The sequence below is a fragment of the Myxine glutinosa genome, chromosome 11 (genome assembly GCF_964187855.1).
Source record: "Myxine glutinosa chromosome 11, kmMyxGlut1.1, whole genome shotgun sequence".
NCBI lineage: Eukaryota > Metazoa > Chordata > Myxini > Myxiniformes > Myxinidae > Myxine > Myxine glutinosa.
In genome coordinates, this window is record NC_136271.1 from 57,498,764 (window position 1) to 57,525,458 (window position 26,695).

Genomic DNA, 26,695 nt, shown 5'->3' on the forward strand with positions numbered 1-26,695 from the left:
TGTTTGTCCGCTGTATGAACATAAGTCTATGTCGTCAATGCACCATTTACACAGCACACAAAACACACCAGCACGCAAACACAAACACACCAGCACATAAAACCACACAAAAGCAGTCGTGGTTAGGGTCCACAATCTCTGATTTATCCTTAACTCCGCCACCAAAGGTGGATGGAGGTTATGTTTCACCCCTGTCTGTTTGTTTGCTTGTCTGTTTGTTTGCTGGTCTGTTTGTCTGTCTGTGAACAAGACATCTCAAAAAGTTGTGGATGGATTCGGACAAAATTTGGCAGAAAGGTAGTGTATGTGACATTTGTGACGGACGAAATCGTTAGATTTTGGTGAAGATCCGGATTCGGATCCGGCTCGTAGAATTTTTTAAGCGATTCTTCACCATTGAGAGATAGGGCCAAAAACGATACATAGCAGGATATCTCAAAAATTATGGACGGATTTGGACGAAACTTTGTCCACAGGTTGTCTGTGTGACAAGGAGGAATTGATTTGATTTTGGTGAAGATCTGAATATGGATTCGGATACGTGCATTATTTAATTTTTAAGTGATCCTTCACCATTGAGAGATCGGGTGAAAAGCGATATATAACATGATATTTAACAAAGTTACGGACGAGTTATGACTGAACTTGGTGAACGAGTTGGTTAGGTGACAAGAACAAGCCGATTAGTTTTTGGTTCAGGTCCGAATCCAGATCTGACTTATCAGTGGGATACAAAACGTGAACTGTTCAGCCTGGCGGAGGTATGCGCTCTACCGAGTGCTGTTCTAGTTATCGTTGTTGTTGCTGTACTTCCAACTAATGCAGAAGCTGAGAGTTTTAGCAAAACTACTGCACATTTTACAAAACAAGTGCATGTGCTTCGGGGGGAATAGAGGATGGTGGGTTGTCAAAAAACCTTTCCTTGCTTGTATCTCTCCCTTCAAACCCCTCTGTCCTCGCCAGGATACTTTGGCAAATACCTGAATGAATACAATGGTACATACGTGCCTCCGGGCTGGCTCGAATGGGCTGGACTTGTGCGAAATTCTCGCTTCTACAACTACACGATCAGTCGTAACGGCATCCAAGAGAAACACGGATTTGTGTATGAAAAGGTAAGCAATGCCCCCAGTGGCAGAGAGCACTTTAGTCCGGCAGATATGTGAAGAATTGTGGTAGAATTGTGCCTTTGATGATACAAGCATGAAACTTGGCACACAGTTAGGGCATACCCTTACAGTGAAATTTGGATGTAGGGGCATTCCAGATTTCTCCTTGGCCCAAAATGGCGGCTAAGAAGGACATATTTACCTATTATTTCAGACTTGTCATTTGTGCTGCTATTGAAACACAATGTAATGAGCATATTATAAATTGTCATGTACATGCTATGCAATACCTTCATACTGGGTTCAAAATTGGAATCTACGGTGGCCTATAAGGGGCAGAACAAATGGTTTACCATTGCAATAGACAGGACTGGTCTAGCGGTTTAATTATTTAACTTTGCATGACTATCTGATTTCTCCTGGGTGTAATTTTGGTTCAATACCTTTATATGAACAACTTTGATGTAGCTTTATGAACTTTCCTATCATAGACTAGGTGACTATAAGGAACAATGCAAGGCTAGTGAAAAGTTACGAAAGCGAATTACTATATTTATGATAATAATGTATGTATTTCTTTTTCAGATGATAACTCGACTGCACTGCACCTTCGCTCATTGACTGTAGTAGCTACCTAGATTTGGTTCCCAATTTGTATATTGATTGGATGGTGGTGGTGGATAATGCTTAATTGACAATGGCCAACAAAAATTTCAAGCTATTAGACCCCCAAAGCCCTAGTACATCTGGAACAAACATGCCTTATCTGACAGATTGGGAGAAGTGTGTGTTATGTCAGGAGGTCACCGATGAGGCCCTTGCCTGTCCAGCTGATTCCAAGCGAACCACAGGGTCCGGATACCAAACTCTTGCAGATTATCTCCTCACCTTCAGCCAGATGGGCTGCCTGCCAAAATCTCTAGAACTGTCCCGCCTGGACGATGGTGAAGGTATCCAGTCAACCTTCCAGAGCCACAAGGCTAAGTGGCATGATTCATGCAGACTGAAATACAACAAAACTGAACTGCATCGGGCACAAAAAAGAGAAACGTCTAGTGAAGAAACCGCAAGTGTCTCAAGAAAGTACACCCGTCACAGAGTACATGTAGACCACACACAGCCACAGCCTGAAAAGTGTTTCTTTTGTGACAAACCAGCGGGTACTAATTCTCTGCGAAAAGCTTCCACCTTCGACCTCGATAAACATGTCAGGACAGCTGCCCTGAAACTAGGAGATCAGGCACTTCTTGCTAAACTGAGTGCAGGTGACCTTATAGCACAAGATGCACAGTACCACGTGAAGTGTCTGGTGTCACTTTATAACAAAGCAAGGGCCACAAGCACAACACTGAATGAACAAGATGATATCAATCACGGTATAGCACTTGGAGAGCTAGTGTCCTACATCGATGATGCCCGCACAGATGCTCTTGTGACACCAGTGTTCAAGCTGGTAGACCTAGCAAGACTAGGCTGGAAATACACCACCAGGCTGGAACAGCTTGGAACAGTCTTGACCAGGCGTGTCCACTCCACCAAACTCAAAGATCGAATCATGCCATATTTTCCAGACCTAGAGGAGCACATGTCTGGTCGAGATATTCTGCTTGCTTTCAACCAGGATGTTGGCTCAGCCCTTCAGAAGGCATGTGATCACGACACTGACAGTGATGGAGTTTGTCTTGCTAGAGCCGCAAATATAGTTCGTAGAGACATGTTGAAAATGAACTCAACATTTAGTGGTTCATTTGAAGCCCACTGCCAAGAACATTCGGTACCTAATTCGCTTGTATCACTAGTTTCTATGATCTTGAATGGTCCTAACATCCAAGAGCAGTCAAGCCACTCGTCGGTATCAACACCTACTCTCACAATCTCACAACTCCTTATGTTCAACAGTTACTCACGCCGCAGAGAGAGTAGCAGTACTACCACGTCCACGAGGCACAGTCACAATCGGGAGACTCCCCTGCCTGTGTACCTGGGCACCCTTATCCACACAAAGACTCGAAAAAGAGACCTGGTTGATACTATGTTCAACCTGGGTCTCTCGATCTCCTATGACAGGGTGCTTAGCATCTCCACGGACTTGGGGAACAGAATCTGCCGTTTCTTCCAAAATGAGGGTACAGTTTGCCCCCCTGAGCTAAAAAGTGACCTCTTCACAACTGGGGCAGTGGATAACATTGATCATAACCCCAGTTCAACAAGTGCCCACGACTCCTTCCATGGCACTGGAATTTCACTTTTCCAGCACCCAAATAGCGATAGCCGTGGAGTTCAACGGGTAAACCCAGATGACACATCAACAACAGATGCACACCTGCCACAGTCATACACCATCGTACCTCCTGTTGTTCTGGGTAAATGTGACCCACCTGTACCCAAGCTAGCGGGTCCCAACAAAAGCAACTGCCAACTCATCCCTGAAGCAATGCAGATTGAGTACAGGTAACTGATTATTGTGTTTGAACTGTGGACAGTTATATGTGTACCTAAATAACCAAGACTTGTTAACTTGTGTGGACTTGTTTGTTCTTAATTGTGTTCATTATCTTGCATTTTGACAGGTGGCTGGAGCAGATGGAGAAGACAGTGCTATCTGACACACCACTTAAGGGAGACGAGACAGTATCATGGGCTGGATACCATGCCAGCAAGCAGTCTATTCCAGAAGAACCAGAGTGTAGTGTGGCCTTAACTTCATTGCTGCCTCTCTTCTATGACCAGGCAAAATCTGTGGCAATGATTCGTCACTCCATGGATGTCATCAAGAAAGCAATCGATATTCTGAATCCAGGTCAGATCCCTGTAATCACACTTGATCAGCCACTGTACACACTTGCCAAACAGATCCAATGGAGATGGCCAGAAACACACGGAGAAGATCACTTCGTCATGGTCTTTGGTGGACTCCATATTGAGATGGCAGCATGGAAAACCCTCGGTGACCTTCTGGATAGCAGTGGGTGGACAGGCGTTCTGATGCTTGCAGGGGTTGCTACAAGTGGTACTGCTGATTCCTTCCTGAAAGTGACCCATGTGACACGCACACGACGAGCACACCAAGTCACAGCCAGTACTCTCTATCTTCTCCTGAAGGAAGCCTACAGCCAGTACACCAGTGGACTAGATGAGGGACAGGTTACGATACCACTAGATGACTGGTGCGGTGAACAAGCCAATGCAAGTCCACAGTTTCAGTTCTGGTTCCTAATTATGCAGCTAGAACTGGCAGTCCTGATCTATGTGAGATCCGTCCGTGAAGGAAACTTCCAACTGTACACTGATGCTCTGACCAAGCTTGTACCATGGTTCTTCGCCTTGGGACATACAAACTATGCCAGGTGGATCCCAGTTCACTTGCGCGACATGGTGACACTTGCAACAAAGCATCCAACTGTATACGCACAGTTTCTGGCAGGAAACTTCACCATTAAGAAGACTACACGTGCATTCTCTGCCATAGCCTTAGACCAGGCACACGAGCAAAATAATGCATTGGTGAAAGGTGATGGAGGGGCTGTAGGTCTTACGGAGAATGCTGCAGCTTTGCGCCGATGGATGGTGTCTGGTCCAGAGATGGCCAAACTGATCTATAAGTTCGAGGCCACAACAGAAAAAAGAATTAGGAAAACTGAACTAAAACACCATGAACAGACAAAGCACACGCAGGTAGCCTTTGCTCGAGATGTGAGAGCACTCACCCGTGTCATAGGAGAGATGGGGAACCCATTCTGTGACGACAGCAAAGATCTCTTGGTGCTAGACAGCAGAGACCTGGCAGACCCAGCAGTCATCAACACCCTTTACCAGATCGAGAAGCTGGGAAAAGAACAGTATGACACATATGTGAACGAGAGGCTTGTACATCAGACAAAGCCTATCACTGACCCAATAAAAAGAAACAATCTCCCTCTCTTCAGCCGACCCCCAGTCAGAGAGAAGTCAAGAACAGAGTTGAAGGTGGTATCTCTGAAGAATGACTGCGTTCTGTTCTCCAGGCTGTTTATTGCATCCCAGACACGGAATGGAGATCTTGATGAATTCTTTGCACATGAAAACCAAGCTTGTCCCCCTGCATTGTCACAAATGGGCAAAATCCGGCTTGGAACCAAGTCTGATCTGGTTGGGTGCTTAGAAGATCTGATCACCTCACGGGAAAATGATGATGTAAGCCCCCCTGTTGAAGTCATGATCCTGGATGGAGCAGCCATCGTGAACATGCTGGCACCTCGTAATGCGAAGACCTTCTCTGAGTATGCATCACTAGTATTCTTGCCATACATCACATCTCAGATACAAAATAAGAGCAGGGTTGATATTATCTGGGATGAATATTTCCCAGACAGTTTGAAAGCCGACACCAGGAAGACGAGGGGTAAAGGCACCAGGAGACGAGTTGAGCCATCTAGTTCCATCCCTCGAAACTGGCAGGCCTTCCTTCGCATAGACGAGAACAAGGTGGAGTTGTTTGACTTTCTAGCAACGAGGATAGCAAACATTGAGACTGACAAGCAAATCGTCACCACAAACCACAAAGAAGTTTTTTGTACACAGCCACGAGATGTTACTGGTCTTTCCCCGTGTAGTCACGAGGAGGCAGATACAAGGATACTACTCCATGTCCAAGATGCAGTCAGACAGGGCTATACCAAGGTGTCAATCCGCACAGTGGACACAGATGTTTTGATCCTTGCAGTGGCAGCAACTGGATATCTTGACATCGATGAACTCTGGGTTGCTTTTGGCACAGGAAAGAATTTCAGGCACTTGGCAGCTCACGAGATGGCTGTGGCACTGGGACCAAACAAGTGCCGAGGGTTGCCATTCTTCCACGTCTTCACTGGGTGTGACACCGTGTCCTGCTTCGGCGGAAGGGGGAAGAAAACAGCATGGGAAACATGGAAAGCCTATGATGAGGTCACCTCAGCTTTCTGCGCACTGGCTGCCACACCAACCATTTCAACTGCAAATGACAACATGGATCCACTGGAGCGTTTTGTTGTTCTGCTCTACGATCGAACAAGCAGCCAGGAACATGTTAACGATGCCCGCAAGCATCTCTTCACCCAGACTGGTAGATCAATAGAGGCTATCCCACCAACGCAAGAAGCCCTCAGACAACACATCAAGAGAGCTGCCTACCAAGCCGGCTTTTGTTGGGGCCAGATGATGATTTGCGCACCTGAGCTCCCATCGCCAAGTGAATGGGGTTGGAAACAGAGTAATAACGGCTGGGGGATATATTGGACAACCCTCACAGAGGCAACTGAGGCATGCCGACAATTGATTAGATGTGGATGCAAGAAGGGTTGCAGGAAACAGTGCAAGTGTGTTAAGGCCGCACTCCAGTGCTCAGCTCTGTGTCACTGTGCAGGGGAGTGCACACGATAGTATACAGGAGGAATAACACACCTGTTACATATACACAAACATGTGGAAGACTGTTTTGTAGACTGTTTTATAGTGAAAGTCACTTCCACAGCGTTAATGTGGCATTTTCACTTCATTTCCATTGTGTTTCTGGAGTTTGCTCAAAATAGCTCAAAAAGTAATTATTTTTGTAAAGAATAAGGACCAAATAAATGTTATGTGAGTTTGTTGACATTTAATTATGATCTTACAACCTGTTTACGTGAAAAAAACATCATAGGTGTGCTTGAGCAATAAGTAAATCTAGTTTTATAGACATCGGTACTGTGTATCTTATTATCCGTAAACGGCCATTTTTTAAATGGCCGCCATTTTGTCCCTAGGAAAAGATTTGAATGCCCCTATATCCAAAAATCTTCCTAGTAGTATGCTCTATCAGTGTTCAAAATTTCATGCTTGTATCACCAAAAGCACAATTTTTTCACATATCTGCTGGGCTACTTGGCAACATCGTGTACCGACCTTCAACAGCTGTGCGTGCTTTGAATCCACAGTCTCGGTAGATAATGAGGGTTAAACATTGGGGCCACATTTGGTTAGGAACAAAATTGTTTTAAAAAGGAACAAAACCCACATTTGATATTGACTAACATGCTGTCTGATTACTTGTAGGCCCATGTAGAGTACTTGAACCAGGTACTTCTTCATTTGGCTCACATTGCTGGATGGCCTTGCATGATGTTTCTCCGCATTTGGACTGACATGTGCCAGATCACAAAAATTGCCTTCTAAACCACTCGATCTTACTTCCTCACATTTCTGCATTATTTCCTGTGTTGGTGTTAACCCATCCCTAAAAGCTTAGCTTCAAGAAGCCAACATGCTTTTGATTAAACAAGAAATGAACACTCTAAGTATATTGAAACTGGTCTGTAACTGTGCACAGGACTACCTGACCGATCTAATCACCAATGACAGCATCCGTTTTTTCCGAAAGTCTAAGGACGAGTTTCCCTTGCGTCCCGTTCTCATGGTGCTGAGCCATGCCGCACCGCACGGGCCTGAAGATTCGGCACCACAGTACGCTGACAAGTTCCCCAATGTTTCCCAGCACATGTAAGTCTCAGTGCCACTCGTACGTTGTACCACTCATCCGGTACCTTTGCCTCTGTGCCTTTTGCCCTTGAAGCTCGCTCGGTGATCTGCTTTCCTCACTGCCTCTCGAGGCATGAGGCCTCTGGCCTTCTGCAGCGGAACTAGGCCTTGTGTTTTCCTGTTCCTTTTCATAATATCTGTTATCTCTTTCGTTTGGAACATTTTTTATACATGGTCAAGGCTCATGGAAGAGCTAGGACAGACAACATAAGGGAACGGAAAGGGGAAATGCCAACAGCAGGGCGGAGGGAGAACGTCCATCTGAGGGATGCGTTTGGGATTGCAGGTTAACATCGTCTATCTGTAGATGATGAAAGGAATCGGAGGTTCAGATCCACACATATTGACGTGTCACCCAGCTTGTGAAACATCACGATGACAGTTTATAGTTGGGTTGAGATTCAAACCCAGGCGAGACAGCTGAGATGTGAGTTGTGCATTCCTATTGGCTGTCCTGCCAGCCCTCTTCATTGTATAGTTATTGGTGTTGAAAATAGAATCCCTCACGGTGTATCGTATCAAAGCAAAAAAACAACAAACCTCTGGCTTATATTAGACTGTTCCTGCATTTCAGCTTCAAATCGAAAGGTCACAGATGTTTTCTTCTATGTTGTACTTGGTACGCATGAGCGAAAACCCCTTGCTGATTGTGGTCAATCCAGGACACTGGGAAAAAATCCTTTCTTATTCCAATTTCTTCATTTTTGGCACTTTTGCAATCTCAGTATCCGAAGGTGAGACGCAATTAAGCAGCCGATCAGCTGTACGCTATCATTGGCATCAGGAGTTTGCTCTAATCGTTCACAGAATACATTTCTCTCTAGCATGTGCAGACAGAGCAGGAGTCGGGGTTGCAGGAAACCAAAAGGAAGGATGATGAAAGGGAGCAGGAAAGCACGAGGAATGTAAAACAGCTGTGAGTGGAACAGCGATGCACGGGCGGTCCGCGGCCTTGGCCCGCTGTAGTCAACACAGTGGGACAGAATGACGACGGGATCGAGTTAATAAACAGATTCCTCGATTTGGTCAACAGGAGATGGTTACTTCAGTTTCTCGGAAAAGTTTCACGGAAGCTTTGGACTCGGTTCATTTCTGGAATGATGATAATAGGAATTTTGACAAAAAAGGGAAAACTGTGATTTCCCCCCTCCCTTCATCCCTCCATTTGCCCCTCTGCAAAAGTTTTCAGACAACTGCATCCATAGAGACCACTTTAGTCTAATGTGTATCCTACTGTTATTAAAGAAATGTTAACATCAATACTTTCATCTCAGTCATGTGCAAGATCTCCACTGGAATATCGTGTATCTGTTGAGAATATACCCTGAGTTACTTAATACCACTTTTGGAGAATTTGAGTTCTATTCCTAACAGTACTACTATTGCATATTCTCCACAGTAACGGGTTTTTGTATCCTACACAGTACCAGTTTCACATATCCTCCATAGTACCAGTTTCATATATCCACCACAGTACCAGTTTCATATATCCACCACAGTACCAGTTTCATATATCCGCCACAGTACCACTTTTGTATATCCTCCACAGTAACAGTTATGGATATCGTACACAGTACCAGTTTCACATATCCTATACAGTACCAGTTTCACGTATCCTATGCAGTACCAGTTTCACGTATCCTATGCAATACCAGTTTCACGTATCCTATGCAGTACCAGTTTCACATGTCCTACGCAGTACCAGTTTCACGTATCCTATGCAGTACCAGTTTCACGTATCCTATGCAGTACCAGTTTCATGTATCCTATGCAGTACCAGTTTCACGTATCCTATGCAGTACCAGTTTCACATATCCTATACAGTACCAGTTTCACGTATCATATGCAGTACCAGTTTCACGTATCCTATGCAGTACCAGTTTCACATATCCTATACAGTACCAGTTTCACGTATCCTATGCAGTACCAGTTTCACGTATCCTATGCAGTACCAGTTTCACGTATCCTATGCAGTACCAGTTTCACGTATCCTATGCAGTACCAGTTTCACATATCCTATACAGTACCAGTTTCACGTATCCTATACAGTACCAGTTTCATGTATCATATGCAGTATCAGGTTCACATATCCTGCACAGTACCAGTTTCATGTGTGCTATGCAGTACCAGTTTCACATATCCTCCATAGTACCAGTTTCACGTGTCCTCCATAGTACCAGTTTCACATGTCCTCCACAGTACCAGTTTCACATATCCTCCATAGTACCAGTTTCACGTGTCCTCCATAGTACCAGTTTCACATATCCTCCATAGTACCAGTTTCACATGTCCTCCACAGTACCAGTTTCACATGTCCTCCACAGTACCAGTTTCACATATCCTCCATAGTACCAGTTTCACATGTCCTCCACAGTACCAGTTTCACATGTCCTCCACAGTACCAGTTTCACATATCCTCCACAGTACCAGTTTCACGTGTCCTCCACAGTACCAGTTTCACATATCCTCCATAGTACCAGTTTCACATGTCCTCCACAGTACCAGTTTCACATGTCCTCCACAGTACCAGTTTCACATATCCTCCATAGTACCAGTTTCACGTGTCCTCCATAGTACCAGTTTCACATATCCTCCATAGTACCAGTTTCACATATCCTCCATAGTACCAGTTTCACATGTCCTCCACAGTACCAGTTTCACATATCCTCCATAGTACCAGTTTCACGTGTCCTCCATAGTACCAGTTTCACATGTCCTCCACAGTACCAGTTTCACGTGTCCTCCATAGTACCAGTTTCACATGTCCTCCACAGTACCAGTTTCACGTATCCTACGCAGTACCAGTTTCACGTATCCTACGCAGTACCAGTTTCACGTGTCCTACGCAGTACCAGTTTCACGTGTCCTCCATAGTACCAGTTTCACGTGTCCTCCATAGTACCAGTTTCACGTGTCCTACGCAGTACCAGTTTCACGTGTCCTCCATAGTACCAGTTTCACGTGTCCTACGCAGTACCAGTTTCACGTGTCCTCCATAGTACCAGTTTCACGTGTCCTCCATAGTACCAGTTTCACATGTCCTACGCAGTACCAGTTTCACGTATCCTACGCAGTACCAGTTTCACGTATCCTACGCAGTACCAGTTTCACGTGTCCTCCATAGTACCAGGTTCACGTGTCCTCCACAGAAGCATTTTCACGTATCCTCCACAGTACCAGTTTTGCCTATTGTTCTCAGAGTCTTCCATACAGCTTGTGATGTAATATTGAGTCGGGGCTGCAATCTGCCCATGGAGTCACGTTCATTAGCTAACACATTGATTTACATACACTTGTCGGTTGTCTTGTGATAATTCCTTCCCAGGAGCCATAGTATTCACCGCACTACCACGTTATCGCCACCTACAGCTCTCTGCAGGGGTGGCACTTTCAAATTACTTGCGTGACAACAAATCACAGTGGACTAAATCATCACATGACTGTACTATGCAAAATTTCATTTGTACACATGAGATTCGATTCTCTCACGTATTTTATTAGCATTTCTATCCAACTTTTACTCTGATTCCATAATTACTTCCAATACTGTAAATGCATTTTTAAAATAATAATAAATGACATCATTATTGCGGAGATGACGATGACAAATTCTAAATTGCTCTTAAGAGAAAGATTTCGTTTCTGGGTGGGTTTACCTAGCTGAGTTTCAGTATTTATAGTGTGAGTGATTGCAGGTTCAAATCCTCACCCCACTGGGCGAGGAATGGCATGCCACCCAGTGCGCTTCTCTGCCTCGGAACCGCTTTGACCGAACCAATGCTTTTGACGTCGGAGAACAGTCATGGGTGAATGAACAGGAATAGTCAGACTGTGGCAAGTCGAGACTGGCAGCATGGCAAACCGTGTGTGGTGATGAAGTGGGATTTTAGTTACGGTGATTTCCCAAACCCATACACCCGTTCAAAATGCATTTTTACCTCCGCCACCAAAGGTGGATGGAGATTATGTTTTCACCCCTGTCTGTCTGTCCGTTTGTCTGTCCGTTTGTGAACAAAATATCTCAAGTTGTGGACGGATTCGGACGAAATTTGACAGAGAGGGAGCGTATGTGACAAGGACGAAATTATTTCGATTTTGGTGAAGATCCGGATTCGGATCCGACTATTAGAATTTTTAAGTGATTCTTCACCATTGGGAGATAGGGCCAAAAACGATACATAGCAAGATGTCTCAAAAAGTTATGGACGGATTTGGACGAAAATTTGTGGACCGGTTGGGTGTGTGACAAGAACGATTAAATTAGATTTTGGTGAAGATCTGAATATGGTTTCGGATATGAGAATTATTTAATTTTTAAGTGATTCTTCACCATTGAGAGATAAGGCTAAAACCAACATATTGTAGGAGCTGTGCTCCCACGTAATCGGAAGAATGGACGCGACAAAAAGCTGGAATTCGTCCGAGTTTCTTTATTGAAACGAAACAACTCGGGTACTCTGAAAAGCCCGTTTATCGGGCAGCAATATATATACACACATTATCCCGGAGCGTTTGCCCGGGCGTCCTGGCCATGGCCTGGCAAGTCGAGGGCGGGCATGCCCGGGCGTCCCGGACGAGGCCTGGCAAGTTGAGAGCGGGCCTGCCCGGGCGTCCTGGACGAGCCCGGCATGGTGATCGCTCCGCGTCCTTGGTAGGTGCAAGGCGATTGTGTAAACCCAGCGGTAGCCGCTACACACGTTCCCCCAGAATCGACTTGCACCGGCAGGGTCAATTTAAGGGGGGTCCTGATGACCCGGCCGAAGCAACCCCTGGCGGGTCGTGGGGGGTGGGGGGTGTCCAGTGTGGTGGTGGGCGTTCGAGTGGGGGGCACCGTGGACATGGGGCGGCCTCGCCGCGGCGGAAGGGCCAACCGTGGCGGTTGGTCGATGTCCACGTGCGCCGGCTTGAGGCGGTCCACCGCAATCCGGTCCGACCTGCCGCCGATGTCGATGACGAACGACTTGTCGTCCCGTCGCAGGACCCGGAAGGGCCCGTCGTACGGCGGCCGGAGTGGCCCCCGATGTGCGTCATGACGCACAAAAACGTACTCCGCTGTGCGAAGCGCTGGGGGGACGTAGGACTGGGGGTCACCGTGGTGGGACGTTGGCACGGGGGCAAACCGTCAGGCGGCCTCCTGGAGGTCCGAGCACTGGTGAGCTGCGGACCAGGGACTGGTAGCGTCGGGCACGAATTCGCCCGGGACGCGTAGCGCCTGGCCGTAGACAAGCTCGGCGGTGGATGCCCGGAGGTCCTCCTTGGGGGCCGTGCGGAGGCCCAAAAGGACCCACGGCAGCCGGTCGGCCCAACCGCCGTCCTGAAGGCCGGCCATGAGCGCGGCCTTCATGGAGCGGTGGAATCGCTCGCACAACCCGTTGGCTTGGGGGTGGTAGGCCGTAGTACGGTGGAGCTTGATCCCCAGGTTGCGGGCAACCACGCCTCACAGCTCGGAGGTGAACTGCGGTCCGCGGTCCGACGAGATGTCCGCCGGTGCGCCGAAGCGGGCGACCCAGGTGGCGATGAAAGCCTGCGCCACGTCGGCGGTGGTGGTGGAGACGAGGGGAACGGCCTCCGGCCACCTGGTGGTCCTGTCCACCATGGTGAGCAGGTGTGTGAACCCCCGTGATGGGGGGAGGGGGCCCACCAGGTCCACGTTGACGTGGTCGAAACGTTGTTCGGGCACGGTGAAAGGTGCCAGTGGGGCCTGGGTGTGTCGGTGGACCTCGGCCTGTTGGCAGGCTGTGCAGGTGCTGGTCCAATCGCGGACGTCCCGTCGAAGGCCGTGCCAGATGAATCGCGCCGACACCAGCTTCTGGGAAGCTTTCCGGCCCGGGTGGGAAAGGCCGTGGAGGGAGGCGAAGATGCGGCGTTGCCAGGTAACGGGCACGATGGGGCGAGGCTGGCCTTGGGAGACGTCGCAGAGCAGGACAGTGTCCGCGAAGGGGATGTCGGCCAGGCGGAGGCCCGTGTCCGCCGCCCGGAGGGCTTGCACCGTGGTGTCGGTGGTTTGGTCCGCCGCCATAAGCGTGAAGTCCACGCCGAGGTGGACCGCGTTCGCGCTGGCCCGAGAAAGACAGTCGGCCACGGCGTTGTCTTTGCCGGCGACGTGCCGGATGTCCGTGGTAAACTCCGACACGGCGGAGAGGTGGCGCTGTTGGCGGGCCGACCACGGCTCCGTGACCTTGGCCATTGCGTAAACCAACGGCTTGTGGTCGACGAACGCCGTGAAGGGTCGGCCCTCCAGGAGGTGGCGGAAATGGCGAATGGCCAGGTGTAGACCGAGGAGCTCACGGTCAAACGTGCTATATTTGAGCTCGTTCAGCCGGAGCTGCCGGCTGAAAAAAGCGGGTGGCTGCCAAACCCCGTTCACCCATTGCTCATGTACGGCGCCCACCGCGTAGTCGGAGGCATCCGTGGTGAGGGCGATGGGAGCGTTGAGCACCGGGTGAGCGAGCAGTGTTGCGTCGGCGAGGGCCCGCTTTGAGCTTTTGAAGGCCGCGTCCATTGCTGCGGACCAGACGATGTCGTGCTTGGCCGGCTTGCCCCAGAGGGCTTCGTAGAGGGGCCGCATGAGTTGAGCAGCGCGGGGCACGAAGCGTTGATAGAAATTCACCATTCCCAGGAATTCCTGCAGGGCCTTTATGGAGCGGGGACGCGGCAACGTGGTGATGGCCTCGACCTTGGTTGGCAGCGGCACGGCCCCGTTCTTGGTGATGTGGTGGCCCAAAAAATCAACGGCCGTCGTGCCGAAGTGGCATTTGGCCGGGTTGACGATGAGGCCGTGCTCGCTGAGGCGCCCGAACAGTGTTCGGTGGTGGAGGAAGAGCTCGGCCCGGGACGTGCTGGCGACGAGGATGTCGTCCAGGTAAACGAAGAGGAACGGCAGGTCACGCAGCACGCCGTCCATCAAGCGCTGGAACGCCTGAGCCGCGTTCTTGAGGCCAAACGGCATCCGCAGGAATTCGAACAAGACGAATGACGTGATGACGGCCGTTTTAGGGACGTCGTCCGCCCTGACAGGTACCTGGTGATATCCCCGTATGAGATCGATTTTTGAAAAAATGACCCGTCCTGCCAGACGGGTGGAGAAGTTTTGGATGTGCGGGATCGGATACCTGTCGGGGGTGGTAGCGTCGTTAAGGCGGCGGTAGTCGCCACATGGGCGCCAGCCGCCCCCTGGTTTTGGGACGATGTGTAGTGGCGAAGCCCACGCGCTATCGGAGCGCCGCACGATGCCGAGGTGTTCCAAAGCGTCGAACTCGGCTTTGGCCACGGCGAGCTTGGCTGGGTCGAGGCGGCAGGCTCTGGCGTAGACCGGCAGGCCCGTGGTTGGTATGTGGTGCTCGATCCCATGTCGTACTGCGACAGCCGAAAACGTCGGCCGCGTGAGGGCCGGGAACTCCGTGAGCAGGCGAGCAAACTCGTTCGCCGCCGGGAGGGCGCATGCCAGCTCGGTCGGAGCGGAGCTGCTCAATGTGCATACCAGGGAGCTGAAGGTCTCGGCGTTGATGAGGCGACGCCGTTGGACGTCCACCAGCAGTCCGTGTGCGCAGAGGAAGTCGGCGCCTAGCAGAGCCATGGGCACGCTTGCGGTTACAAATGTCCAATTAAAGCGTTGGCCGCCGAAGCAGAGGGTGACGTTGCGCGGGCCGAAGGTGCGGATGGCCGATCCGTTGGCCGCAACCAAGGAGGGGCCGCAAGCCGCGGACTGCCTGTCCTGATCGGAGGCGGGTATGACGCTCAGTTGGGCGCCGGTGTCGCACAGGAAGCGCCGTCCGGATGCTTTGTCCGTGATGAAAAGTAAGTTGCCTGTGTGGCCGGCGCTCATGGCTGGTAATGAGCGCCGGCCCGGCCGTTTCCCGGCCTGCCGAAGGTGCACGGGGGTCGGCATGTCCGGGCCTTCTGTCCGAACCTGGCATGATAGTAACACCACGCTTGGTCAGGTGGAGGCCCCGGTCGTCGTGCTGGAGGTGGTCGGCTCGGCGTAGCGGCCGCCAATTGCGTCGGCAGTTCGGCCGTCGACCGTGCCGGGTGCTCGGGCGCCATGGGCGTTGCGTCGGACGGCGGTGGGCCCCAGGTCGCTGCTGCAATGCGTTGGCCTGCCGCAGAGATCTTGTCGGCTTCCCTGGCGAGGGCGCGGGGATCCGTGATCGTCGTGCTCACCAGGGCGAGGCGTACCGGGCTAGGCAGCTGACGGAGGAACAGCTCCCGGAACAGGAATGCCGGAGAGTGCTCACCGAGCAGCGAAAGCATGTAGTCCATTCGCTCGGACGGGCGCGTGTCGCCGAGCTCGGGCAGGTCGAGCAGGCGCCGTGCGCGTTCCACCGATGCGAGGGCGAAAGCGTCGAGGAGGAGCTTTTTAATCGCGCCGTATTTGTCAGCGGCTGGCGGGCTCTCGAGGAGGCTCAGGGCGCGGGCCGTGGTGGCTGAGCCGAGCGCTGCTACCACATGGTGGAAGCGGGTGTCGTCGGCCGTGATGCCTCGCAGGGCGAACAGGGAGTCCGCCTGGGCGAACCAAACCGCCGCGTGAGCCTCCCAGAAGGTAGGCAGTTTGAGGGCAACTGCCGTGTCCATGTCGGTAGGTCACCAATGTAGGAGCTGTGCTCCCACGTAATCGGAAGAATGGACGCGACAAAAAGCTGGAATTCGTCCGAGCTTCTTTATTGAAACGAAACACCTCGGGTACTCTGAAAAGCCCGTTTATCGGGCAGCAATATATATACACACATTATCCCGGAGCGTTTGCCCGGGAAAGGCGAGAGGGGGCATGGCCGGGCATCCTGGACGCGGCCTGGCAAGTCGAGGGCGGGCATGCCCGGGCATGCCCGGGCGTCCCGGTCGCGGCCTGGCAAGTCGAGAGCGGGCATGGCCGGGCGTCCTGGACGAGCCCGGCATGGTGATCGCTCCGCGTCCTTGGTAGGTGCAAGGCGATTGTGTAAACCCAGCGGTAGCCGCTACAATATAGCAGGATATCTCAAAAAGTTATGGATGGATTTGGACGAATCTTGTTGGACAGGTTGAGTGTGTGACAACGAAGAATCGATTCGATTTAGGTGAAGTTCTGGATCCGGTTCTGGATGCTCTCTACTGCGTTCCATTCTGGTGTTTGATCTGCAATGAGTCAGGACTTCTGGCTTGATTTGTTTTAAGGCAGAGAGGATGCGCTTCTAATGTTTCAACCTCACACCTTGTTCTCATGTTCACAACACTGCGGCCATAAGAACGAAAGCACTACAATACCTTTGTTGTAATCTGTCTTGTCTTGTTGAGCTCAAGTCTTGAATAAAATGGTTTTATTACTGCATTTGTGATGGAAACTGCAGGAAATCGTCGCATCGTATTGGATCAATTGAGGAGTCCAACGCGAGTACTCGCACCTTTTGAAATGACATGGTAATGAAGAGTGTGGGTTTGCCGGGCTAATCTTGCCTCCGACTGTAGTGAACAGGAAGGCCTGCGCCTCTGCAGTTTCCTCCTCTTGGTCACACCACAGCTGCCTACCCACTAATAGACAAACCGATACTGTATGCGTGCACGTCCGCTAATGTCATCGCTGAAGATGCTTAGTGTAAACATGTCCACCACACTGCGCAGGCTCACTTATTCAGAAACCGAAGATGGATGGAGGTTATTCCTCCCCCCCCCCCCCTCCTCCCTCTGTATGTCTGTTTGTGAACAGGATATCTCAAAAAGTTGTGGGCGGATTCTGAAAACATTTGGCGGAGTGTTTGGGTATGTGATGAGGACAAAATGGCTAGCTTTTGGTAAAGATCTCGATCTGGATCCGAGAATGTTTGAAGCGATTCTTCACCATTGAGATATGATAGGGCAAAGGAAACGGTATATAGCACGATATCTCAAAAAGGTGTTGACGGATTCGGGTGAAACTCGGTGGATAGGTTGTTTGTGCGATGAGAAAGAATCGATTCGATTTTGGTGAAGATCCGATTCCGGATCCGGATACGAGAATTTTTTAATTATATAAGTGATTCTTCACCATCGAGAGAGAGGGCCACAACGATATAGCATGTTATGCTTAAGAAATCTCAAAAAGTTATGGATGGATTCGGATGAAACTAGATGGACGAGTTGTTTTCGGTGACGAGAGCAAACCTATTAAATTTGGGTTCAGGTCTTGATCCAGATCCAGTCTATCACTGCAAAAACAAAACTTGCCACCTGGCGGAGGAATGCGCTCCTTCCGAGTGCCGCTCTAGTTTTTCATTTGTAATCATTTTAACATTTATACATGAGTGATGGTCAAAATGATGGTTTAGAAGCCACTTAGCTACCACCACGTGGTGGATTTGTAAGGCACTTGTTGTGGTCAATGTGATGTACTACAAACCCTTCAATTCCAATCTCTGTTCTCCCATGTTACAAAAGCATCTGTGGCTCCATTTTGTACATTCTCTAACGATCTGTGTGCAGCATCAACTGTTTGGTTCATCCATAGGTGAGCTCTGACATGGGTGAAAGCTCTCAGGATGTACCTTTGACTTGTCAATGGTCTTATTGATGCCGTGCTAACAAAAATATAATGGAAGAATCTTCATTTTGGGCTGAACTTTTTTTCTTTTTTTTTTGCAGAACGCCAAGCTATAATTTCGGTCCTAACTATGACAAACACTGGTTCGTGAGTCGCATGCAGCGAATGCTTCCCATCCATATGGAGTTTACAAATATTCTCCAGCGCAAACGCCTACAAACATTGCTCTCGGTGGATGACTCCGTGGAAAAGGTAGACGACCGAAAACCATTTGGTCATGTATGTCACATGATCACAAAAGCATCGCATGATGGGTCCAGCAGAGATGTTGTCTTTGTCTCCCCAACAGATTTTCCAAATGCTGCAGGACACAGGAGAGTTGGAGAACACTTACATCATCTTTACCTCCGACCATGGTTATCACGTGGGGCAGTTTGGACTCCTTAAGGGAAAGTCGTTGCCCTATGAATTTGACATTCGTGTACCTTTCTACATGCGCGGGCCAGAAATCCAGGCTGGCACCAGGTACGACTAAGGCCTCAGGCAAAAAATGCAAACTTGGGGATAAAGGGAGAAGAGCTGTGAAGGGGGGCGGGGGGTTGAGAGGGGAGGAGGAATTGCCTATCGTCTTTAGCATCCTTTTGGTTATTTTGTCGTCGTGTACGCTTATTTGGTATGTCGTGCTTCTATTTTTTGCCTTTGGCATTCATATCCATCAAATTGTAATTGTCTAAGTGAAAACCTTTAGTATATTCTGTACCTTTTGTACTGGCTTTCATATATGTTTTTGGACACCTCAAAAATTGATGTGCCGAAGGCCTTGTCCCTGTTGGTGGAGGACGCAAAAACCTCTCTTAGGGAGCGTACTCGTCCATTGTCGGTGTTTGTACGTCAACTCTTTTGCACACACTGGAAGAGTGTCTGAAATGTCCAAGTATCTACAGTACTCGCAACTTTACTTGAGATGTAATATCGGTGTTGTTTTTGTTATTGATTGATACCTTCGCCACCGAAGGTGAACTGAGATAATATGTTTTCATCCCTGTCTCCTTCCTTGCCTGTCTGTCTGTCCATCGATGAGAAGGAGATTTCAAAAAGTTATGGACAGATTTGGATGATATTTTGTGAACATGGTGGGAGTTGATTTGGACGAATTGACTATTTTGGTGAAGATCTGGATACGGTTCTTGATACCAGAATTTTTAACGTGATTCTTCACTATCGAGAGACGGGGCCAAAAATGATGTAGCACTGCATCGCACGATATCTCGAAAAGTTATGGACGGATTCAGATGAAACTGGGTGGACAGGTTGTGTGTGTGACAAGGACCAATTGCTTCGATTTTGGTGAAGATCAAGATCTGGATGAGATTTTAAAAACATTTTAAAGTGATTCTTCACCACTGAGAGATGGGTCCAAAATCCGATTATATAGTATAGTTCAAAAAATGTAGTGGGTGGATTATGACAAAACTTGGTGGATGAGTTGGTTCGGTGATAAGAACAAGTCGATTCGATTTCGGTTCAGGTCCAAATCCAGATCTGGCCTACCAGTGAGCTGGAAAACGTAAACTATTCAGCCTGGTGGAGGTATGCGCTCTACCGAGTGCCGTTCTAGTTTATTTGTGGTTGGAGAACATTTGTTCGTGAAATTTGTTTTTTAATGAACTCACTCGATTTTGGGTTTAGTTACTTGGTCCATAATAAACATTTTCATCACTATTTTGTTAATCACCAATAAACTGCTTTTATTGCCATTGTTGAATCGCCTCCGGTTTGTTTTTTTATTATTTTTCTCGTGCACCAGTAGTCTGACAGTCCAAGGGGGAGTACCGTGCATTCGTCTCTGCACAAAGTTTTTTTATTTATTGCTGTTTCATGACCTTTGGACCCCCAGATCAAGATTCCGCAGGTGCAACCCTGGGACCTTTGGGCGTCATTCCCCGCAAAACACAGTGGTTCATGAAGAAAACGTTTAGGTGTTTTGGCCCGCCACCTTCATTTACAGGATGAGGCTTCACCTGATTATTTTACCTGATCGTTTCAATAGTCTCTGTATGTGAGGTTAAGAACTTATCGATGTATAAGCTAAATTAGTAATTTATATATTGGCGGAAGCTAATTTTCATACTAATTTGTTTTTCTCCTCATCTTCTCCTTTATAACGAGTGAGGTCCAATGTTTCCTAGCTCCTGCCCTCCCTTAATTATGATACTCCTCCACTCACCTCTGTCCTCAGCCAACTCTCTTCACACAATTCTCCAACCACCCCCACCTTGCTGATATTCCTCCTCACACAATCCTCCCATCTCAACCACGGTCTACCTCTTTTCCTCCTACCTTGTTCCCTCAACCTATCCACTCTCTTTGCTATTCTCTCTTCCCCCATCCACACCAAACGTCCAGCCCATCTCAGCCGGCATGTAACCAATCTCCCAGTCAAGCTCATCTCCACACCAATCTCCTCCCTAAGTTCATCCATTCTCCTCCTATCCACCCTCTTCACTCCCGCAATCCTCCTGACCTAGTTGTTGTCGCAAACCTGCAGCCTCTGTTGTTTGCTCTCTGTCAGTGACACCGTTTCCAGACCGTAAAGGTAGGCCGGTGTTACACACGTCAGAAACCTTCCTTTCGATCTCCTTGAAATCTTTCTGTCTGCCATTACACCCTTTACCCTCCTCCACACATTTGCACCCACCTGAATCCTCCTCCTCACCTTTACCTCTGACTTACCATCCCCGGTCACTCTTCCACCCAGATACTCAAACTGATTCCTTGTGTGATCTCCTTTCACTCTAACCTGATATGAATTTGTTCCATCTGCTGCCCAACCCACATCACCTCTGTCTTCTCCGTACCTATTTTCAGCCATGTTTCTCAAATCCCTCCTTCCACTCCCCCAGTACATCCTGCATCTCCCGCTCACTCTCCACAACAACAGCCAGATCATCCGCATACAATATCCTCCCCAGAATATTTTTTATGTTTACCTTCATGCTTACCAACTCCATCACTATGATACACAGGAGTGGGATGAGAGCACTTCCATGCCTCAAGCCGATGCTCACGTTGATCGCCTCCAACATCCCAGGACCAACCAAAACTCTTCCTTTCATTCCCTTATACATCCCCTTCCACAAAAATAACTTCTGCTTCCGGCACTCGCATCCATCTCGGTGTCGCCATCACCATCTCTCTCGAGAAGGTGTCGAAGGCCTTCTCCAGATCCACAAATCCCAATGCCATTTCACCTCATACATGCATCATACATACATTGACCCATCTCTCATGCATACATTCAACAACCTCTTTGACCACCTGGCTCCGATTTCTCCTGCTGCAATTATCTCGGTACACACCTCATCAATGCCTGGCACTCATCCCGTTTTCATCCTCTTCAATGCCTTTCATGCTTCCTCTTGTGGGATCTCCACCACCTCCATTTTCCCCTCCACATAACTCGATATCTCCAACTCGCTGTTGCTTCCTGGTTCACAGCTGTTGGAAATATCCTCCCCACACCTTCACTACTGCTCCCCTCTCTGTCACTAGCCTCCCTCCTCCATCCTTAATCACTCTCACAGTACCCTTGTACATGCAGTCCCCTTTCATGTTCTTGCTATCCTCATTCCTGTCATGAGCCAAACTATAGATCATATTCCTTCCACCATCCTCTTCTAACTTGTTGTCCACCATATCATTCCCTCTATCCTTCCACCATTCTCTTCCAACTTTCACATCATTCCTCGCTTTATCCACAGCTCTCCTTGCTGCTTTTTTCTTCTGCCCATACAAATGCAGTAACAAAACATCCGGTTGCCCCCCTCTATCCTAGATCTTCTTCATCCTCTTCCAAACATCCTTCTTTTCTCCAACTGCCTTCGCTACTTCCACCATCCACCATGTCTGGTTTCTATCCCTCAATGATGCACCCTTCCCTGATGCCCTTCCACACAACACTTCTGCAATTCCTCTAAATGCCTCTCCATACTTCTTCCACTCCTTCTCCAAACCCTCCGCTTCTTCGCTAAGATGCTCATACCTGGCCCTCGCCCTCTCCTTGTACCCTATGTCGACGTTGCCCCTACACCTCCCCCACCTAATAACCTTCCAACCTCTGCTCTTAACCTCCCTCCTTTTCTTCATCCTCACCACAAACACCACAGGCTTGGGCTGGGTGATAACATGCTCTCCCACCACTGCCTTGCAATCATTAGCCCTCCACAGTTGTCGCTTCCTTACTACCACCAAATCCAGTTCTGTTCTGTGCAATCGACTCCTATAGGTAATATTGTGGCTTCCCCACTTTTGAGAGAACTAGAGTGGAGTGGTTCACCATGCTCGCCTCACCACACGTTGCTACTGGGGTACAGACTTTTTTTAAAACTCATGATCAGACCCTGCATGACACCATAATATGTTAAATCGGTTCATTGAAAGGAAAAGATTGTGCTTCACCATTCTAAATTCCCTATAATAAAATGTACTTCCATAATGGGAGTAGGGGGGGGGGGAGGGGGGCACGGACAACAATGCAAGTCACAAGACCCTTTTGGGAGGGGGGTATTGTTTCATAATAACATTAATATTATGCTATTATCATTAATGTTGTTATTACTTTTGTTATTATAAGCGGACTTGGAAATTGCCATGAAAAACGCCATGGAAGCGTCATGTTGGTAACCATGGTGGGGTATATAGACTGCAGTAGATCTTCGATCAGGTGCGTTCATCGACGCGATAGGCATAGATTGCCTCACGGATGTTGGGATTCCTCCAAATTTCTTTCAGTTTAGTGTTAAACAGCAGTAGCGACTATAAAAAGGAAATCGTACGTGTTTGTGGTTAATAATATTTTTTACTTCTGGGAAAGGTTTTCCATGACATGCACGATAAGCTATTTATAAACGTTAACATAGCGTTTGTCCAAGGAGGAATCCTCTTGGGGAGGGGATATATTATTAGTATTAATTTTGCTTTGTAATAACATTAATATTATCCTATTATCTTGAGTGTTATTACTTTAGTTATAAGCCTCCTTGGAAAAATGCCACCATAAGCTATTTTAATACGGTTAAACAGGCTTTATACAGGTTGAGGTGTATAACCGTATTAATATGGTTATACACCTCAACACACAATCCCCTTGGTGGGGAAAAAACCCCTTGGGGTGGGGTAGGGGAAAGTTAAATTGCTACAACCTCCGTCGTCTAATCCCGTAGTCTCCCGGTCAAGTTTGGTTGTGATTGGAGAAGCAACGACCGAACGTATCTCTGTCCGACAGACAGACAGACACCAAATTGCATATTTTAGTATGATGAACCAGCTATGGCCATCCCATTCCTTGCCACCAGTTCCACCAGCTCTTGACCCTCTATATTCCTTGTTCCCCAACCAAATTTACCAACACTTTCCTCTTCTCCCGGCTCCGCGACTCCGACATGCACGTTAAAATCCCCCACAATGCACAGCATTACCTCCATCTCAATCATTCCCATCATCCTCTCCAGTGCATCCTTGAATTCCTGCTTGTCTGCCCCAGACCTTCCTGCTTGAGGCCCATATACCGACATAACACATAATTTGCCTCTGTATCACCACCCATGCCATAACTATCCATCCCTCCCATCTTTCCACTCTGACCACCTGCTTGCTGATCTCTTTCAAAACTATTATTCCCACGCCATTACTCCTTCCATCCCCACCTGTGTGCAACAGCTTGGATCCTCTTACCAACCTCCTCACCCTGTCTCCCTTCCATCTGGTCTCCTGCACACACAACACTTCCAACCTGCTTCTCTGCATCATCTCCACCACCTCGACTCCTCTCTCTCTCTCTCCTTCTCCCCTCACCCCAATGAATCCCACATTCAAACTACCTAGCCAGACCTTGCTTCTGAACCGCTGCCCACCTGGCAGAGCCAGTACCATCTTGATTAATTTGGGACACTCAGGTCATCAATCAGCAGCGCTGCCCTGGCTGGTTAATGCCTATTGTAAAAAATGCTAAAGGGTCCCAAGGTGACACCTGCGGATACATGATCTGGGGGGTTCCAAAGGTCATGAAAAAATTGTGTGGAAGCCAATGCACACTTCACCCAAAAATAGTGGTCTGACTGCCGGACTAGTGGTACAGACCTAACCAGACTGAAGCGTCATTGTACTTACTAATCCACATTTCCTCTGTTAAACAAACCTGTTTATGAAATTGTTTATTTTAAATCTTTGTTCTTACATTCTACAAATGGATTGGAAACATTCTCCGATTGGTGCCACGGTGGATTTGGCCGGACTTGGTATCTGTGGCATCAGATGTGTGGTTGGTACTTAATTTGATCCCCTTTGCTCGGTGACCAGGGTCAGTCAGCCGGTGTTAAACATCGATCTTGCACCCACGATGCTGGACATCGCTGGGCTGAAGGCTCCCGGTGACATGGATGGGAAGTCTGTGCTGAAGCTCGTTCTACCGCGACGTTTAAACAGCCGGTATGCTTGCCTTTTTGTCTTCATATTCGACTCTTTCATCTCGATGCTTCAGCAAGTTCACCTTTTCAACCATCTGTAAATGGCTAAGAAACTCCGTAACGAATTGATGCAACATGCATTTTGATGTTATTGCTCCTCTTCTCATCTTGTTTCAGAAAACAGAACCACTGGCGGAATTCCTTCCTCGTTGAGCGAGGGTATGCTTTTCAAGTTTTTCTTGTATGACTCTGCAAGTCGATATCTCCTGCTCTCAATTGAGCAGTCTTTTTAAAATGCCATCCACATATTACATACACAGATATGGCAGATTATTTCCTGTGCAATCTCTTCACTCCTTTCTCCTCTCCTGCCCCCGTATCCTCATACTCCTAACTCGAGCATATGTAATATGTAGATTTCTCCTACCTTTCATGGACATATGTGATCTAGTGTTTCTTGATGTATCAGAACGACTGGTGTGCATCTCGAAATGGCTGTTAAAGGTCAGGCCACGGCCACTCGGTGCTCAAACTAACGCGTGTGTCGTGGCCACGCCTCGCACAGAAAGATGTTTCGGCTTAAACAAGTGGGAAACAAGGGCTTGCACACGCTGTTTGGCAAATCGGATCGCATGCGAGAGGTGTGCGAGAGGCCCGAGTTCCAAACGGCATGCCAGCAGTCTAAGCAGGTACGTGCAAAGCGTGATCGCCGCATTTGTATCTTGGCCCTGGTGAACCTTGCATCTTCTCGACATGCAGTCGCAGGCTCTGTATGCTGAAAATTGAGACTTTTGTGGAAATTGTATGTAACATGTGGTTACATCAGTGATCACATGCACAGACATTCAGCCGAAGAATGTTGCCATGTCGAGGGGTTCTGTTCTTCTTTCTGAGCAGAAGTGGCAATGTATCGAGGATCCAAACGGGAGGTTGCGGCTGCAGAAATGCAAACCCAGATCCCAAAGTGGGGTGTTACGCAGAGTGACGTTTGGCTCGAAGAATCCGGCACTACCGATACTGCCCATGCCCGACGACTGCGTCTGCCCATCCGATACACCTGGGGGGCTGAGCAAGACCGAGAGGCGGAACCAGCGGAAGTTCCTGAAGATCCATCTCACGCAAAGTACGCTTGTGTGTTGATCACCAGTTATTACGTTTTTGTTTAAGCCATGCAGAATACCTTCGCTGAGCATTTGTTTGGAGGAGAGTACTCAATAATGTGTCTTTGTCCAAACTTCTCAAAATAGGCCATGTTTGTGCGACAGAGTACAAGCCTCGGTTCATCGGGGCACGCCCGATCCGTTCTGCACGACGTCGTCCCAGGCGGCGAAGGAGCCGCTGGGTGGGTGACACTTGGCGTCTTACCAAAAGGCACCACACACCAGCGGCCTGGATACACAAAGCACGCCGTCGCAGGCCTCTGCTACCTGTCGCACGTTCTCACAAGAAATACCGCCGGGAGCCTTCGCAGAAGGTCACAAGGAGGTGTGTTCCAACATGTTGTCTCTGCACATAGCCTGTGCATCTGTTTTGTAGTCATGTTTTATGAAAAGTAAATTGGCTCGGCAGATATTTGAAAACTTCCGTAACAGAAGTGCACCGGTAATTGTAACCTTCACTTTTTCTTTTGCCCATCTCCAGGTGTTCCATTTTGTCAAACAGCACAATTCGCTGTGACGGCCATCTTTATTCCTCGATAAAGGCCTGGAGGCACCACAAGTCAAAGATTGAAGACCAGGTACTGAGAGGGTTGTCCTCTTACTGCTAAAGCCCCAGTCATACCGGCCATTTTCAGGCCAGGAATCGCCACGACCTAAGATCGGGGCGACATTCTTGGCCAGATCGTATTGGGGTCCTGGCGATTCCTGGATGATCGGGGGTGTACTTGGCAGTTCGGGTCGAGACGGGAAGCCGCCCCGACAATTTTGAACTGTTCAAAATTATCGTGGCGATTCGTGGCGTTTTTCAAACTCTTGCTGCTCTCTGGAGGATGTCGTACGGGCGCGTGTGGGCATCGGGAAAATGGTCGTGGAGTGTCTTGCGGCGGTCGGGAAACTTGGCTGCCACGATTCGCTCCGCATCCAGCAAGCACTGATACGACCGCC

General features: G+C 48.6%; 1 protein-coding gene across 9 annotated transcripts in view; it reads left to right on the forward strand.

Annotated features, from left to right (window-relative positions):
• The window catches only part of LOC144894280 (extracellular sulfatase Sulf-1-like), a 101,979-nt gene that overhangs the window by 59,572 nt on the left and 15,712 nt on the right, over positions 1-26,695 (forward strand). For 6 of the 9 annotated variants that reach the window (XR_013624967.1, XM_078786688.1, XM_078786690.1 and 3 more), the window contains 10 exons: positions 964-1,115; positions 7,432-7,601; positions 18,228-18,378; positions 18,476-18,651; positions 24,484-24,612; positions 24,768-24,809; positions 25,156-25,279; positions 25,488-25,713; positions 25,856-26,075; positions 26,232-26,328. Coding sequence is in view for 5 of the 9 variants with exons in the window: in XM_078786688.1 (XP_078642814.1) it covers positions 964-1,115; positions 7,432-7,601; positions 18,228-18,378; positions 18,476-18,651; positions 24,484-24,612; positions 24,768-24,809; positions 25,156-25,279; positions 25,488-25,713; positions 25,856-26,075; positions 26,232-26,328 (1,487 nt within the window). In the remaining 4 variants the exon portion in view is untranslated. Of the gene's footprint in view, positions 1-963; positions 1,116-7,431; positions 7,602-18,227; positions 18,379-18,475; positions 18,652-24,483; positions 24,613-24,767; positions 24,810-25,059; positions 25,280-25,487; positions 25,714-25,855; positions 26,076-26,231; positions 26,329-26,695 lie in introns of those variants that run through there. The other 3 variants (XR_013624968.1, XR_013624969.1, XR_013624966.1) reach the window with 2 other exon arrangements.